The sequence below is a fragment of the Xiphophorus hellerii genome, chromosome 11, assembly GCF_003331165.1.
Source record: "Xiphophorus hellerii strain 12219 chromosome 11, Xiphophorus_hellerii-4.1, whole genome shotgun sequence".
Classification (NCBI taxonomy): domain Eukaryota; kingdom Metazoa; phylum Chordata; class Actinopteri; order Cyprinodontiformes; family Poeciliidae; genus Xiphophorus; species Xiphophorus hellerii.
The window spans coordinates 24,047,287-24,063,747 of NC_045682.1; the positions used below are offsets into that span (position 1 = coordinate 24,047,287).

The 16,461-nt window shown below is 36.5% G+C and overlaps 2 protein-coding genes, 1 long non-coding RNA gene and 4 other non-coding genes across 8 annotated transcripts; 2 read left to right on the top strand and 5 right to left on the bottom strand.

The window, feature by feature from the left end:
• Window positions 1-2,146: 2,146 nt before the first annotated feature.
• Window positions 2,147-6,019, top strand: nsrp1 (nuclear speckle splicing regulatory protein 1). Its single transcript, XM_032575471.1, has 7 exons — window positions 2,147-2,235; window positions 3,156-3,246; window positions 3,345-3,401; window positions 3,509-3,637; window positions 3,770-3,977; window positions 4,466-4,568; window positions 4,653-6,019. Exons 1-7 carry the CDS (start codon window positions 2,216-2,218, stop codon window positions 5,461-5,463), a joined length of 1,419 nt encoding a protein of 472 aa, XP_032431362.1. The 5' UTR covers window positions 2,147-2,215; the 3' UTR covers window positions 5,464-6,019.
• A 492-nt stretch (window positions 6,020-6,511) lies between these two features.
• LOC116727852 (uncharacterized) lies at window positions 6,512-8,586 on the bottom strand. The gene is made up of 7 exons (XR_004340870.1): window positions 8,474-8,586; window positions 8,126-8,188; window positions 7,890-7,934; window positions 7,600-7,678; window positions 7,265-7,302; window positions 7,030-7,071; window positions 6,512-6,813 (listed from the first exon to the last, which is right to left on the bottom strand). It is a non-coding gene; the product is annotated as an uncharacterized LOC116727852 (long non-coding RNA).
• On the bottom strand, window positions 7,149-7,223 carry LOC116729039 (small nucleolar RNA SNORD65). Its single transcript, XR_004341060.1, has one exon. It is a non-coding gene; the product is annotated as a small nucleolar RNA SNORD65 (small nucleolar RNA).
• Window positions 7,369-7,445, bottom strand: LOC116729035 (small nucleolar RNA SNORD49). The gene has a single exon (XR_004341057.1). It is a non-coding gene; the product is annotated as a small nucleolar RNA SNORD49 (small nucleolar RNA).
• LOC116729040 (small nucleolar RNA SNORD65) lies at window positions 7,767-7,840 on the bottom strand. Its single transcript, XR_004341061.1, has one exon. It is a non-coding gene; the product is annotated as a small nucleolar RNA SNORD65 (small nucleolar RNA).
• On the bottom strand, window positions 8,008-8,082 carry LOC116729044 (small nucleolar RNA SNORD49). The gene has a single exon (XR_004341065.1). It is a non-coding gene; the product is annotated as a small nucleolar RNA SNORD49 (small nucleolar RNA).
• Window positions 8,587-8,958: 372 nt separating the features above from the next.
• On the top strand, window positions 8,959-16,420 carry rab34b (RAB34, member RAS oncogene family b). 2 transcript variants are annotated; one of them, XM_032576028.1, is made up of 11 exons: window positions 8,959-9,096; window positions 10,579-10,669; window positions 11,094-11,185; window positions 11,908-11,973; window positions 12,558-12,659; window positions 12,889-12,953; window positions 13,019-13,070; window positions 13,144-13,225; window positions 13,945-14,035; window positions 14,123-14,230; window positions 15,486-16,420. In XM_032576028.1, the coding sequence occupies exons 2-11, from the start codon at window positions 10,622-10,624 to the stop codon at window positions 15,542-15,544; spliced, it is 765 nt and encodes a 254-aa protein (XP_032431919.1). In that variant the 5' UTR covers window positions 8,959-9,096; window positions 10,579-10,621; the 3' UTR covers window positions 15,545-16,420. The 2 variants fall into 2 exon arrangements, with proteins under 2 accessions (XP_032431919.1, XP_032431920.1); XM_032576029.1 differs by lacking the exon at window positions 8,959-9,096 and adding an exon at window positions 10,025-10,104.
• The last annotated feature ends 41 nt before the right edge of the window (window positions 16,421-16,461 follow it).

Genomic DNA, 16,461 nt, shown 5'->3' on the forward strand with positions numbered 1-16,461 from the left:
GAAACAGAGGCGAGACAGCAATGAAACCGTGTAACGTTTCTGTCCGCAGATGCTGTTATTGCTCATGCTGCTCTACTCTGACAATGGTAGCAAAATCACTTTTAATTTTTACAGCATTTTCACAGATATACTGTATCCCTGGGCCTCCTATTTAATATTAATTATTGTATTTGAAACACCAAAAAACCATTGGCTCCATGCATGTTCAGTAACACCTGTGGCCATCTTAACTTGATAAACCTAACTGGATTTAGCAGGATTGTTAGAATCAACATTTTAATTTGCTAGTGTTAAGGATTTTGACCTCTGTTGCTGGATTTTGTTAACTGACCACTACAGGGCTACGGTCAGAAAGCATGCTGGTCATCAGGTGTTTAAATAGGCTTACTGAAGAATTATGTCAGTGGTGCAAATAAATTGAAGCAGTTTCTGAAAATACAGAAATAATAAATAAAGGTTAAAAATTACTGTTGCAAAAAATTTAAATATAACAGCTCACCAGCATTACGGTAATTCCCTCTGAGATAAGGGCTGTTTAAATTTAAATGATACAAAACTTGGAATCAATCTAGCTCTAACTGGTCAAAGCTCAAAAACTAACGGTTAAATGCTAGATAGTTTTAATAAAAGTCAACCACATTAAGAATAAAACAGACATTAACAAAATATAGAAATATACCAGCTGCTAAACAACTGTCATGTCACATGACTAATACCACTACTCACATCATCAATGACTGCGGCACCGGCCTCAACAGTAAACAGAAAACAGGTCAGCTGACGAACGTCAAGAAGAAGAAAATAAACGGAACAAACCTCCTTCAAAATAACTTTTAAAAGACCTTCAAAATAAAAGCATAGATATGAGACATTGAACTACTTGAAGAATTAATAACAGCTAAGCCATTTATTTCTGTTGGATATAGTTTGAATCTCCACTATGTCCAAACAAGTAATGGCAGCACCACACAACAAAAAATAAAAACGGAATTAATAGTCAAAAGCACATAAATTATGCAGTACATTTGTGTCCTAAAAAATATCAAGTAATAGTACTTTAAGATAAATTTAATTAATTTTAAATGAATTCATGAAAACAGTCTCATATTCATCACATTTAATGTACACCCCATGCAGATTTGGACTTTGACTGGGCCCCTCAAAACACATGGACGTATTGTGATCTAATCATTCTGGCTGTATGTTTAGTTTTCTGCTGAAAGACGAACTTCTTCCAATTGGTTGCTGTGTCCCTTATTTGGCTGTGGCAAACTACAAACAGGGCACCAAATAGCATTTTTTCAGCAGTTATTTTCTTCTTACCAATCATTATAGTCATGCATAATAAATTAGAATGTTATTGAAATGTTTGCTATTTTGGTAGCACAATTCAGCAAGTGAAACAGATTACTGAGATTAATTATGCACAAGTTGATGTTTTCAAGCCTTAGTTTCTGTTAATTACGATTATTTTCCACTTGAACTATGAAAGCTTGACATTTTGTTATTCTGTACAATATAAAAAGTACCGAAATGTGACCTTATTGAAATATTTGCTAAATACCAGCTCAAATGTTATTTTCAAAATGTACTTTTAATCTGACAAACATGCATCATTTGAACACATTAGATAATTGATTGAATGTGAACTCAAGTAAAATGTATCGGCTTAGAGGAGTATTGAGTGTCCACACAATAAGCAACGAAAAGCCTCAGAAAACACCTGAACTCTCACATGCCGAACAAATCTTTTTAATGTAAAGAAATTGTCATACTTAGACAGAAGTACCATTATGATTGGATCTAAACATCATTATACTGTTTAAATTAACATATTATTACTTTGGTGCAATAACGCTCTCTATTGGCAGAAGCAGGTGTAACACCTGAACTAAGTTGTTAAAACGCTGTACAATACTGAGATTTATATGACGTATAAATCTTTTTAAAACATTAAGACAAAAAAAAAAAAAATCATAAATGAATGACTAATGGACATTTCTGTTGGAATTTTCTAATTTCAAACTACTCCGAAATCTATTTTCATCTATTTTAACTAGAGAAATATATTGCTAAAAATACACCTCGTGTTTGAAGTGGTTGTGTTCATATTTTAAAATATATGCTTTATAGCTTTTTTAGTTTGTGCAGTGAAAACTTTTGTGATATTTGTGTGTCGAATCTGCTGCGCACGATCGCAGTCAGCAGGGCAAAGATGGCGCTCCCTACAAAACAGTAAGTTACAAACAAGCTAACAAGGCTAAAGCTATGAGTGAATGTTTTTTCTGGTTTAGAATAAAACAGTTTGGTGTTATATCTGATATTATTGGCCTTATAATGTTAATATAGGACTCACTGAATTATTAAAAATGGCAGATTTGTATTGCTGCTGTTTGAAAACAGTTAACGTTATGCTAACCTACACCAGAGAGGTAGCTTTCGTTTATTATGACTTTTTTAACTTCAGTTTTTATAAAAGTGTATTTCTTTTTAAACTGGTTAAAAGGTAACCTTTAACTTTAACCCAACTCGTGAATGTTATCGGAGAGCGTTAGTCAATCTTGGCATCTACTAGCATCCCATTTATACTCTGAAGCGATGCAATTTTGCCACAAATCGAGTCCAAAACACAAATCTTTGACACGTTTGTGTTTAGCATGATGTTCGCCAGTGTGTGCTTGAACATTTCGTTAGTTGTTTTGCAAATTGCTTATAGTTTTAACTAATGAACGGAAATATCTTCTAGTACATCTGTTTGTGTGCATTTGTAGTTCGTTTATATTCATTCCCCTGGTGCCAATTTATCCCAATTCCTTAATATTAACACACAAAAATGCACATTGTTTTTGGATTATATCTTCACGTTTTTAGTGAGCAGTGCCTCATAGCTGCAAAACTGAACTGCAAAGTTCTTCTGTTTAAAACTTGAAAATATTGTCACAAAGACGTAGATTATTACTCAGCCCATGATGCTGTTTCTCCTAACTATAATCTTTGAGTTCTTCATGAAGAAAGCAGTGTTTGCAATAAGTATGCTGCTTACAACACCTAAGATCGTTGTCTTTTCTTAATACCAGTTGTTGTTTTATAATTAACACTTAGTGTAAACACATACCACCAGACAGAGTTTAATGAACGCTGTTGTTGTTCTTCAGGTATGGACTTATCTTGCCCCAGAAGAAAGGAGGCTCAAAAAACCCAATTCTGCCAAAACCCTCGGTTTTTGGAGATGACTCAGATGACGAAGTGAGTAAACTTTTGAGCTTACTGTGTGTCGGTAGCCAATGTTTTGGAAAACTTAATTAATTTCTACCAAACACCAAATGTCATGTTTCATTCTTCAGACATCAGTTGGAGAGACTCTACAGAAAGAGGCTATCAAGAAGAAGATGATGAAACAGGTGGGAGAAATAAAATATTTGTTGGTTTTGTTAAGTGTCATTTCTCTGCGATTTGCTATTGTTCTGGAGTCTGTCCATTTTTCTTTCTTCCCTCTTTTTTTTCAAAGACTCGTTTAGAGATGCAGAAGGCCCTGGAGCAGGACAGCACCGTTTACGACTACGACGCGGTCTACGATGACATGCAAAAGCAAAAACTCGAGAGCAGCAAGAAAGTCCTGACAGGAGCTGACAAAAGGGTAAATTCTCTTATGCTAAACGCTGTCCGATGCATGTAGCTGCTCTGATTATAACGGTTCTCTCATTTCAGTGTGGCTGAATAAAAAAGTAAACACAAGCCTTAAGAGCAAATCTTTTTTGTCTTGTTACAGCCTAAATATATCCACCAATTAATGAAAGCGGTGGAGGAGCGAAAGAAAGAACAAGAGCGGAGAGATGAGCGGAAGATTCAGAAGGAGAGGGAGGCAGAGGGGGAGAAGTTTGCTGATAAAGAGGCCTACGTAACCTCGGCCTACAAGAAGAAGCTGGAGGAGCAGAAGGAGGAAGAGGAGAGAGAGAGAAGACAGGCAGAGATAGAAGGTTGGACTAATGCATTCCATCTGCATTCACACTGCACTTATTATATCACATTGTTTTGAGTTTAAATGAAACAAAGTTTCTTAGTGTAGTTCAAGCTAGGTACAGCAGCCCCTATACTTAATAGCACCAAAGGTGAAAAAGATAAAGTTATTTAAATGCCTTAAATTGATGTAATCTTTTATTGCAGTTGCACAACCCAAACATTTATTCTGTTTTTTTCTTTTCTTTTTAATAAAATCTTTTTTATTGGTGCCCCACGTAAATAAAATTAATTCATTTATACTCTAATGCTTTCTAAATGTCATCTTAATGTCTAGAAAGGCCGATATCGATGCTTTGTCACCTCCTGTTTCCCTGCATTATAAGATTAGCATGACACACAACACCCGAGTGTTAAATTTGTAAAGGGTTTGGACAGCAGTATTTCAAATTTATGTAAGAGATTATATAATTTATACATATTTGTTTTGGGGGTTTTTTCCATTTAGCTGCTCTGGACGTGAGGAAGCAGAAAGATCTGAGCGGCTTCTATCGGCACCTGCTGAATCAGACTGTTGGAGAGGAGGAGATCCCAGATCGCTCAGCTAACAAGTTAGCTTAAGTTAAATTAAAACGCTATTATTTTTAAAGCTTCTGATAATCTTAATCTCTCTTAATGTATTTTTCAATCCACAGAAATCAACCTTCAGAATCCTCAAAAGAAGCTGAGAGGACCTCGCATGCTCCGTCCCCTCCAGCCCAGGAGAACATCCCCAGTTCAGGCAGCGACTCTGAGGAGGACCAAAAGCCAAAGACTGGATTTAATAAACCAGGTGGAGCCTCAGCTCACTCAAATCGTCAGTACAGGCAGAGGTCACCTTCATCCGGGAGTGGAGAGGAGAAGGGAACAGAGAGGGACAGAGACAGACATAAGAAGAGTCACAGAGGGAGAGACAGAGACAGAGACAGACACCATGGGAGGGAAAGGGACGACAGACATGGAGACAGAAGAAGTGACCGGGACAGACGGAAGGATAGGGACAGAGACAGAGGTAGAGACGATGACAGAAGCAGAGGCAGAAGGGATTCAGAGAGGGAAGAAAGACATGTAAAGAGGGAAAGAAGTCCTAAAGAAAGGCACGGGAAAAGGGAGAGAAGTCCGAGAGAGAGGGAGCGGGAGAAAAATGGCGAAAAGGATAAAAGGAGGAATTCAGAAGAAGACAAACGGAGGGACAAAGATCAGGAGGAAGAGAAGGAAAGGAAGAAAGAGCCAGAGAGGGAAAAGGCAGGAGCGAATGAGGAAGATACTGATGATGTGGAATCAGCCAGACAGGGCTCAAAGCAAAAAGAAGAAGGTGAAAAAGAAGGTGAGGAGGCAGAGGAAAAGGCAAACAAGTTTGCAAAGCGCAGCACCGAACAGACTGTGACTTCAGCACGAGATCGCTACATGGCCCGACAGATGGCCCGCTCTGCAAATAAGACCTACATCGAGAAGGAGGAGGACTGACACCATGCTTAACTCAAGAACATCATCTCTGCGTTTCACTTGACTTTCATCTGAGTTCATAAGTTTAGAATAAGGTTGTAGTGGAGTTTTCACACAAAAAAACATTTAAAAAGAAGTTTCAGTAAACACTCTTATCACTCATTGTGTTTTTGAACCATCTAGTCTGCAGATTTCAGCACAATCTAAACACATTTTATTTAACTTCCCAAAATACTGTAGAAATGAGTAAATATCCCTGTGAAAAGGAAGAAAATCCCCCTTCACATGAAAACACATTGTTGCAGAAGAGTTTTCAGGCCAAATGCAGGTTGAAATAAACTCAGGTCAGTAAAAAAAAAAACAAGCCAACAGTACACATTGGGTGAAATCCAGTAAATGTGTAGTGCTTTTTATGACAAAGTTTTGTTTTATTCTCCTTGATAAGAATGGTCACCATTAGCTATGAGAGAAGTTTAAGATATTTTACCAGGGTGCTGAAGCAACTGGATGGATACTTTGGAAAAAGTTTCAGTTTTTTATCTCTTCTGTGGTTAATAAATTAAATTTCTGGTCCTTCTGCTGCCTGAATTATTGTGTTTTGATATTCACATGAAAAAAGTGAAACTGAAACTCAGTGGAGTTCTGTGCAATTATTGCACTGCAGAAAAACAATCTTACCAAGTAATTTTAGCACACCTGAAATAAGAAAAAACTTTAAAGTATCTTTTTATATCAAGATATAAAGGCTTGTTTTAAATGAATTCCTTAGTATTGATGGAAAAGTACTTGATCCATTGGCAGATTTGTTTCACGTTTTAAGTTTCTCCACCAATTATTAAATTTACTTAAAAGACTCTATATGTTGCTGAAGTTACTTTTAAGTTAGTCTTATTTCAAGTGTACTGTGATATTTGCACTAGAACTATTCCAAAAGTTAAAGGTTTTTTGTTTTTTCAGGCTTGAAAAATGTTTTATATCCAAAATATATGTGTCAGTTATGGTGGTAATTTAATCACAGCTTCAGTTTCAACACTTTTTAAAAAGGTATGGATTTATTAACAGACCACAATGACAAGTCAGTTGAATCTTTAATATGCAACACGTTCTATATTTATTCATTATGCAGCATTTTATCCAGACTGTACAGGCTTATACATGAGCAACCTACATCAAGAAGCACATATTTCATTACCTAAAAATATTAGCATTCAAGATGTTCCTGACAGTTCACCATACAACACAGCTAGAAGGATTAGCAATACTGTCAATTAGCATTAGCAAGAACCCAGATGACAGACTGTAGAATCAGGTTTTGCTAATGTCAAAAGGAGTAGTCGGGTATTTTTCTCCAAACTTCACTTGCTCCATCACCTGAGAAAAAGGAGATCAGTTAGATTTCAGATAGGCAGGAATCCCACAGCAGATGCATCAAAACAGGAAGTTGTTTTTAGCCTCTTTAATACTTAGGATGCAAAAACTCAATATTCCTGGAAGGAGAAACCTTCTGTACAAAGACATTTTCCTATTTCTCACTGGTAATCTCACCATGACACTTTCATGTGATTGAATTAAATATACATCTCTTACCACAGAGACGTGGACAAAGTGTGATAGCCTCCATGTCCGATCCTTACATAGGGAGAAGAGAAGAAAAAAGTTAAGTCTCCCTAAAACTCAAAGGAAGATTTGACGCTGCGACTCAAGATGTTCAGAAAACCAAGGGTCACCACTGTACAATCTGCCGGTAATTCCAGCATTTCTCAGTTTAGCTTTCATCACAACAATACAGCAAAGTAAAACACATTTTACACACAATGACTACCTTCCATTCTGATCCATGTGTTCAGGAGGCAGCATCATCTGCAGGACAGAAAACAAGAGTTAGAGGAGAAATATTCCTCAGAAAATTCTGATAAATTTTAAACGACTCAGAAAGTTGGATCAGAAAAATCGTCAGTTGTCGCATCAGACGGCACTTCCTATTCCAGGTTTTCATCACCGATCAAATGATGCTCAGTAACAGGGCTCCGACCAACAAGGCCAATTTCTACTCCATTTAATTCTATTAAACTAAGATGCAGCATGTTTTAACCCATCTGATGACAGAAAGGGAAATTTAATCCGATGAATAAAAGCTGTAAATGTCCTAAAACTTACCAAGATCCACTTAAAAAGACAGACTCCATGTTTTTTGGAGGGAAACCAGATTTCAGTCAACTCGCCACCATGTTAGCACCTTTAAAGAAAATATGGAAACGAAAGGTTAAATTAGCTAAGATCAATCAATTAGTCAATCTGCATAAAATAAGTTGCTGCTTATCAACGCTCAGAAACTAAGTGATCAACACTGAACAATCTGCCGGTAATTCCAGCTGTATTAGTTAAAGTTTCATCATAACAAAAGCAACAAGATTTACATCAGTTAAAACTACATACGAAGAACATACCTTCATCCCAACTCTGTCCTCTTCAGCTTCCAGGAAGTAAAAAATCTGGTAAAGGAAAATGTGTATTTATTGAACGGATATAGTTAACAGCACAATCTAAACCCATCTGGGCTTTGAAGCTCAGAACAGTGACAGAAACATCGTCAGTTGTCGCATCAGACGGCACTTCCTATTCACAGTTTTCATCACTGACAAAGTTTAACTAAAACAGCTGAAAGCATTTTGTATTAATTTACCTTTCAGGAAGGAAGTTGGGTCCAGACATGACGGGGCTGTTGAGTTAGTTAGAGTCATGGTCCCTAAAAGGAAGAGGAAGCTTTTAATAACTTGCAGCATAAAAGATGCAATCAAACTGAGAATTAACATTCATTTAGAGTAGAAAACTTGGGCAATTCAAGAATTTAATCTTAAGTCATTGCAGTAAATCTGGTGCTAACGTCGTCCACCACGTGGCTCTCCGAGGCCATTAAGCTACATTTTACAGCAGCTAACAAAAGACACGACGTTTATCCAATAACCCTGCTGCTAAAGCGACACGCAGCGGTTTTAAAGCGTCTTGAATTTTATTTAGAAAAATGTTCTACCTTGTAATAGTAAAGACTTCTCTCGTCTGACACTGTTCATCAAGAGAGAGCAGAAGCAGAAAGGAAAGACCAGGAGGTCGGTGTGCCTTATAAACCTCGACAGTCGCGGTAAGATGACGTCAACCGAAACCTGAAACCCCAAAAGAGATTATTTTCTTTATCTTAAAACGAGCATATTTTATGGAACAAAGTAAGCAGACAACCTCAATTTCAGACACAAACTTTATCTGATAAAGTTAATAGAAAATATAAATTTCAAAATGTTTTTGAAAAGCTGCTGTTCAAATTTCAGATTTTCATTCCTTTTTAGATTACTTTATCTCGCTTCATTTTGCTTCCTAGATGCACTTTAATTGTGAAGAGTACAATAAAAAAATATGAACAAAATAAACACTGTGAGTGACTTTCATAGTGTGCGTTAAAAAAGTAAGAAGCCGCCAGGGGGCGCTGTTTACACATCTTTCTCGCCTATAGAGTTCGCTGCTGTTCAGTCTTTATATGACCAGGTTGTCTGTGTGGAATGTTGTCTTTGGAGACGGACTTCTTCATTATGAGCGCTTTGTTTTACTATATATCTCTGGAGTTATATCACATTTACAATACCACCTTTTAATCTGCTTCAGGTAAAGTTTTTTTTCTTTTTGTGGCATTTCAATCCAAAGGTCCTTTTGGTTTGTTCTGTAGAGATTTTCATTTTTTGCTGTCCAATCTGGTGATCCAATAAAACAGCTAGAAAGCTTTGACTCTGTTGAATTTGCTGAATTTCCTTGCATGTACAATGGATACAATTGCCATTATTTGTTTATTTGAAAGGAAAGAAAACACTCTTGTAGCGATTACCCACAAGAATGTAGGTTTTTATGTTTTTATAAACATATAAATTGCAACAACCTGGCTAAATCAGTCTGCACATCATTAAAGTAGTATAAAGTAGCTGGAACACCTTACAAAAAGTCCAGATCTACCATGGATAATCCACAACCACATGGATTATCCACAGGACTAAGTTCTGCACCCTGGTTAAGCCATGAAAAACTTTTTGCTCATGAATCCAATCTTTTGTTGATTTCGATCAGAAATGCCTCTTGAACTTTATCAGATAGTTTTGGGTCAAAACTGGCTGTTCATGATTTTCACCAAACTTCACAAAATGTACAACGTTAAAATATTTTGGAGAGAACGTTTTGTTTTTGTGTCGAATGCATTACTTTTTTAAGAAAATGAGGTCCAAAGCTCCACTTAGAGAACGTCATCATCTTCCAGAGAGTTTTAGGAGATTTAACTCATCATGTGATGGTTTCGTTGTGAAAAACTTTCTCCTTAAACACACGGAGAAAACAGTATATTTCAGAAATTCCTGCAGATTCTTCAGTGTTAATGTCGGGCTCCTGGCAGCCTCCCAGTTTCCATCCATCTTTTTAGTAATTAAAGAGAAATGTCCGGTTTCATTCATGTTCCATGTTTTCTCAAGTTGTTAGTGATTGCCTTTCTGTGGATCTTTGTTGCTTCCCATGACCAGTGAGCTGATTTTGATCCTCTCTGCAATCTTTTGATTTAGAGAAAATATGAAGAACATTAAACTGAACTGAACTTCACTTCAGGTTAATGGGATTCAGTTCAGATAAAAGCAGGTATGAACCCAAGAAGGCTGAATCCTTTGTGATTCAATAGTATTTTAGCACATTCATATTTAATCTTTTAACAGATTTATTATATTTTCTGATTGAATAATACAGTATATGTGTCAAAATATTTGAAAACAAACTGACTCTTCGTAGACTTCTTGTTCTAAAACCTGATATTTTAACATTTACTGAGCACAACATTCAGAATCAGATCAACAGAATTTGCTTCTGGCATTTTTATTTAAAATGTATTCTGCCCATTTATTTAAATTAATGTAAGATTTCAAAAATATTTTAAGTTCAATAATATGCACCATCCCATTCAAATTAAAATTATTGAACATTTTCTTTTAATTTTGTATTTCAGGCAAACTGTGAAGACCTTAACTGTGGCTCTTGCTTGGTTTCTGAAATGAGTCTAAACATAGCAAACTGCCAATGTTACCTGCACTAAAATATGTCTTTATGTGTCTCTTACAGTGTGGCAGTGATTCTCTTTAGGTTTTAAAGTAACTCTGGCAGCATGTTGCCTCCTGTGAAGAAGGACCGAATCATCACTCACCTCCCAAAGGTTGGTAAACATAAATAATCTTCCATAAAAACAAGAATTATTCAAAAATCTCTTAATTCCGAGGGATAGCTTAAATCTGGGAATGTACTTCCTGCACGTTTCTGCAAAAACACGATCTGAAGTTCTATCAAATTAGATAAAGGTAGTTATAAGTTAAGAAGGGATTTAGACACAGTGGGGTAGTAAACAACAGAGGTTAAAGTCATTATTTACTTTTGACTAGTTTTCTGTATTTATCTATCATTTTGACATTTTGCCGCATTACAACCGCAGCCTTCAACGTGTTGAAGGTTGCCTTCAGTCCTGATCTCAGCGCAAATCTGAAATCTTTGGGTGTAGATTGAATCAGCATTTCTCTTGATTTTCAGCCAGAAAAACTATTTTCATTTAATCTAAAGTTTTCTTCCGTTTAATATGTTTTTAGTGTTTTAGTCCAAATGCAGCTCTGCACACCAAAGACGGTTTCCACCCACAGGTGAGAGCTGCGTGCCAGGTTCAGAAGACGGATGGCGTGAGGTAAGATCCGTTTTTATAATCTCCACACTGAGATATGTGTTGAAGATAAATGAATTAGCTCTGGTTTGGGCTGTGAAGTCACGCTAAAGTTTGTCTCAGGGATCAGCTGATAGACATCTGCGAAGCCGACCATATCTGACAACATTATTCCTAAAAAAAGAGAAGGCTGAAGATTTTATTTTTTAGGAAAAAAGAGACAAAAAAATTACTGAAGATACAGCATTATATTAGATGATTGTGTGAAATCAACCTCCATCATAATGTAAAATCAAACCATGTGCATGGTTCCTGTTAACAGTTATGAAATGTTCTTACATAAACGTAGAAACACATCAGCAAAATGTGACGAATGTCCAACAATTTTTATGAATTGTTTGAAGTGTTGTTATTGCAGACGCTTGTGTTTATTTTTTGAAAATAAGACAAATATGACTTAATTACACATTTAATGTCAGTCCTTTGAAATATTTACACCTTTAAAGCAGTTGTACCGTTTTTCAGAGTCCTATTAACTAAAGAATTTGTGTTAAGAAGTTCCTCTATGGAACAATTTGCATGAAATACGATTTCACAAATTCATTCTGAACTCATTAATATTGAATTGCAAATATTCTAGATTTGACAAACTTTTCCATTTTCTGTAGTTCAATTTTTTTACGTAAGAATCCCAAAGCTTACAAAGTTAAACATATTTTCTGACACTTCTGGCTTTCTGCTTTCAGCTTTAATATCGCCAAAGTCATCGTGGTGGGAGACGTTTCTGTTGGGAAAACCTGTTTAATCAGCAGGTGAGGCAAAGTTTACGCAGCTGCAGAACAAACTACTTTATAATCACACAGAGTCCATTACAATAAATATTTTGTATCCATCCATCCATTTTTCTCAAATTGTCACCACAAACTTCAAGGAATTATATTGAGATTTTATGTAAAGTGGAAGGAAAAATACTGATGGACCATTAAGTCCAAACAAAAGGAGAAAACTGTCAACATTATGGACCACTTTGTGTTGGGCTGTCACATAAAATCCCAATGAAAAAATGTGAAGAAGTGAACTTCTGAAAGTCAGCTTTTCCTCAAAAATGGTAAATTTTAAGCAATTTTTCAAACTTATGTTACAGAAATTAAAGCAAGTTCTCTGTAATAAGCATTCTTCTGAAATGAGAGACTTTAATCTCATAACGTTTATAACTTAATCAGTTCTGGATAGTTTTATCACCGTTGTTTTACCCTTTACTGTGTGCTCTATGTCATTAATTAATCTAAATTATTATGTGTTGATACAGAAAAACACTCATCGCTTGTTTTCGATTCTCAAATGCTTTTAATGCTTTTATTTACATAGTTCTGAGTTTTCCTGGTTTCTTCTTCAGGTTCTGCAGAGGAGCGTTCGACAGGACCTACAAAGCAACCATCGGGGTGGACTTTGAGATGGAGCGCTTCGAGGTGCTTGGCGTTCCCTTCAGTTTGCAGCTGTAAGTCCTGAAGTGGCAACAGATTTATCCACATCTGGTGTCATGCATCACAAAGAAATCTGTGATCTCCCTTTTATTTTATTTTAGAATTAGATAAATATGAGATTCTAACCATTTAGACTGTTGAGTTGGACCTCAGTTCCCTTCAATGTGTTGATTTAGTGTAAATTTACAGTAATAACCTGCCAGTGTGCGTGCTTTTATTTTGAAAGTGTTTAACGTTTTCCAGGTGGGATACAGCAGGTCAGGAGCGCTTCAAGTGCATCGCCTCAACATATTACAGAGGAGCGCAAGGTGAGTGCTGCAATAATCCTGATTTAAACTGATCTGAGTTGCATCTAATCAAACTGTGTCCCCAGCCATCATGGTGGTGTTTGACTTGAGCAGTGTGAACTCATTAGCGCATGCCAGGTATGCAGCATCACATTGTTTTAAAATATTTCCTTCTCTTTCTGCATCTAAAATTGTGGATTTGTGTGTGCAGAGAGTGGCTGGAGGATGCCATGAAGGAAAACGACCCGTCCAGTGTTTTACTGTTCCTTGTCGGGACCAAGAAAGACCTGAGCGTGGGTGAAACTATGACAGAGAAACTGCCAACAGAGATTACAGCTGAACCGTGTGATTAGCTAACAGATCAGTCAAGATGGAGCAAATGATTTCGTTTGATGTCTTTCACAAAAATTGATATGCAACAGATATATGTCTGGAAGGTTGCATATGTGTTATAGATAAAATAATCAGTTGGACAAATGTTTACATTTTGAATAAGCAAAAAAATGGGCAAACACACATCTCACATTTTCTAGAAAAATGTTGAGAGATTGTTTTTAAAAAATTTTCAGAAGTAAAGTATCTCGTCACATCTGGGTTAAGTATTTCAAACGTGGGAGTTTTGTATGATAAATGCTTTTACGGGGTCTAGTTAAAGTCTGAATTGCAAAGATTCATCTCCAGTAGTAGGAGCTTCTTAATTACAGTTTAAAGCAATGTTAGGGGGGGAATTACCTTTTCACTTACAGCCAGAATGATTTGAGCACCTTTTTTCCTAAATAAGTTATAACTTCAATTTAATTTTAAAATAAGTTTAATGCTCTGAAGTAAATGTTGCCCCCTTTACAGATTTATTTATTTTCATAGATATGAAAATAAATAAATCTGTAAAGACTTTTTCTGAATCATGAACTGAAAAACACAGGTGAACTAAGACACTAAATGTTCTGCCAATCCTGAGTTGATTATTTGTCTTGAAAGATGTAAGTATTGATGTTTTATTTTTCTATTTTAGTCTCCTGATCAGTTGTCTGAGACAGAACAGGAAGCTATCAGACTATCAGAGGAAATCAAAGCAGAGTACTGGGCCGTGTCTGCAAAGTCAGGTGGGCAATAAAGTAGTTCCAGTCAGACCAGCAAGCCTGAATTTGTTTTTTAGCTCACAAACATTTGATTCCTTTTTGTTGTTGCAGGAGACGGAGTCAGGAATCTTTTCCTTCGTGTGGCTTCTTTGACTTTTGAGGCGAATGTTTTGGCTGAGCTTGAGAGGAGTGGGTCGAGACACGTCAAAGACATAATCAGTGAGTTCGTCATTTACAACACAGTTAGCTGCTGCTGTCTGTTTGTTATCTCATGAAGAGTTTAAAGAAATGTCTTTTCATGCAGCTAAAATGCCAAAGCTAAAAGAAATGATTTGAATTATTAGTTTAATGCTAATGAAGTCCTAACTGGGGAAAAGTCACATTAGGACCACAAGCTTGAGTGTCTTTTATTGGGATTTTATGTGACAGACCAACAGAAAGTGGTGCCTGACTGTGAAGCAGAAGAAAAAGGACGCATTGTTTTCAAAGATTAATTGACCGAAATCTCCAAAAACTGTCTTCGCTCCCAGTGTCAGTACTTGCAAGAACTCTCTTTTTGCCTAAACTTACTGTCTTTGCAAAGTAGCTTAAGCTCAGTCAGATTAAACAGAGAACATCTGTGAATGTTAATTTTCATGTCTTGATACAGATTTTTAATCAGATTTAAGGCTTTCTCCATGAATTGTCCCAGTAATTATTGTGCTAAACGACAATATTGTTGCTTTGAGACCATTTTCAGTAACAAATTGATAATGGTCTAATACAAAGTTGTCATGCGACGTCACACTTCTGGAAACTTTGTAGCCGGCAGCCATCTTGGTAGGTATCCTTAGCTATAGCTGTTGCTATGGAGTTGCTATGATGACTATAAACAATACAGGTCGATCCTGATAATTTTGTTATATTTCTCTTGCACAGTCAGAATACTTTATTTAGGTTGGTGTTGAAGTCATGGTTCATCTATGTACGCTGAGCTTGCCTACCAAGATGGCGATTCAGTGGTGTGAATCACTTCCGGTTCAGACTTGTGGGAACTATTACACTCAAAGAGCAGACATTTTGAGAGAGCAAACTTGTATTATACTTAGTTCTAATGCAAGTTTATATCTTCCACTTTAAACTCTAAAGTGCAAGATATTTTAAATATTCAAAATAAAACAACAATAAACGATAAATGAAATTGGAATTCAAGAAATATTAATCATCAGATTGGAAATGATCTATTATTTTAGGTTTGAAATTATTTTCTTCCCCTTCACATACATGCATTACCTTCTGTTGGTCTATTGAATAACGTCCATTATTCTTTCTGTTTCCTGTGCAGCTAATTGTGTTTTTCATCTATTTGTTGTCAGTAACCTGGCATTAATATGCATGCAGCATACAACTGCTGAAAAACAAATTCTTGATTTGCTACATTTGATATTTGTGAGACATTTTAAGATTTTCTGATGTGTTTTTCTGTTGCACACAGGAATCACAGACAGCTCAGAAGCCAATCATAAACAAAAGAAGAAGGCCAACTGTTGTTGAGAAAGCCTGATCTCACTGGTTACTGGAGCCAAACTGGTGTGGATCCCCTGAGCTGGGCTGCTAGAAGCAGAATCAGCTAAGCAGGCTCTCTGTAGGATCCAGGAAACCACTTGAGAAAATATTTGTCATGATCCAAGTAGTAGCTCCAACATAATGCCTCCAATTGAGCCTGTAAACACGTCTGTTAGCAGAATGACTCAAGCTGTGTGTTTCTCAGGAATGTTTAGTGCTGACCAGATCTGCAACAAGTAATTCTTTGTCGTATTCAGGATTATAAAGATAGTTTTCCCAAAACCATAGCAGCACTTCACAAGAACATCGTCTGTGTGAACCAACATTTTATCCCATTAGGAAATGACTGAATATCATCCTCTGTATCTTTTCCTCCCTGCTGACTTCTGGTCATGTGTCTCTGCTCTTGCTAATGTGATGCATACATCGGATCAAATGACCACCGTCATTCCCATCATGCCTCTCTCCGCTCCGACACAAGAGCTCATATGACCTGGGAGCGGAAGGATTGTTTGGCGGGAGAGTCTCAGAAAGTGGAAAGCTTCATCTTCATAAACTATTCTGCTGGACATTTAATCCCAAAATGATTCAAACTCCTGGTTGATGTAGAGGTTGGAAGGCCTCCTTGCCATTACCCTAATCTCCAGAGTTTCTCTTTCAGGCTTTGACTGAGCCACTCCAATGTTGATGTTTCTTCCAGGCAGAATAAACATTCTGGTAAAATTATTATATTAACTCGTAATACACCAGGAGTATGAATAATTTTGGGCTTAACTGGATATCTTTGGAGAAAGTATTGAAATGCTTTTGTAATTCATTGAACACTTAAAAATGTAATAAATCACTTGATAACATGAAATGTCAGATTTAAAATTTTATAGGTCTTTGACAGAAATGAAGGCATA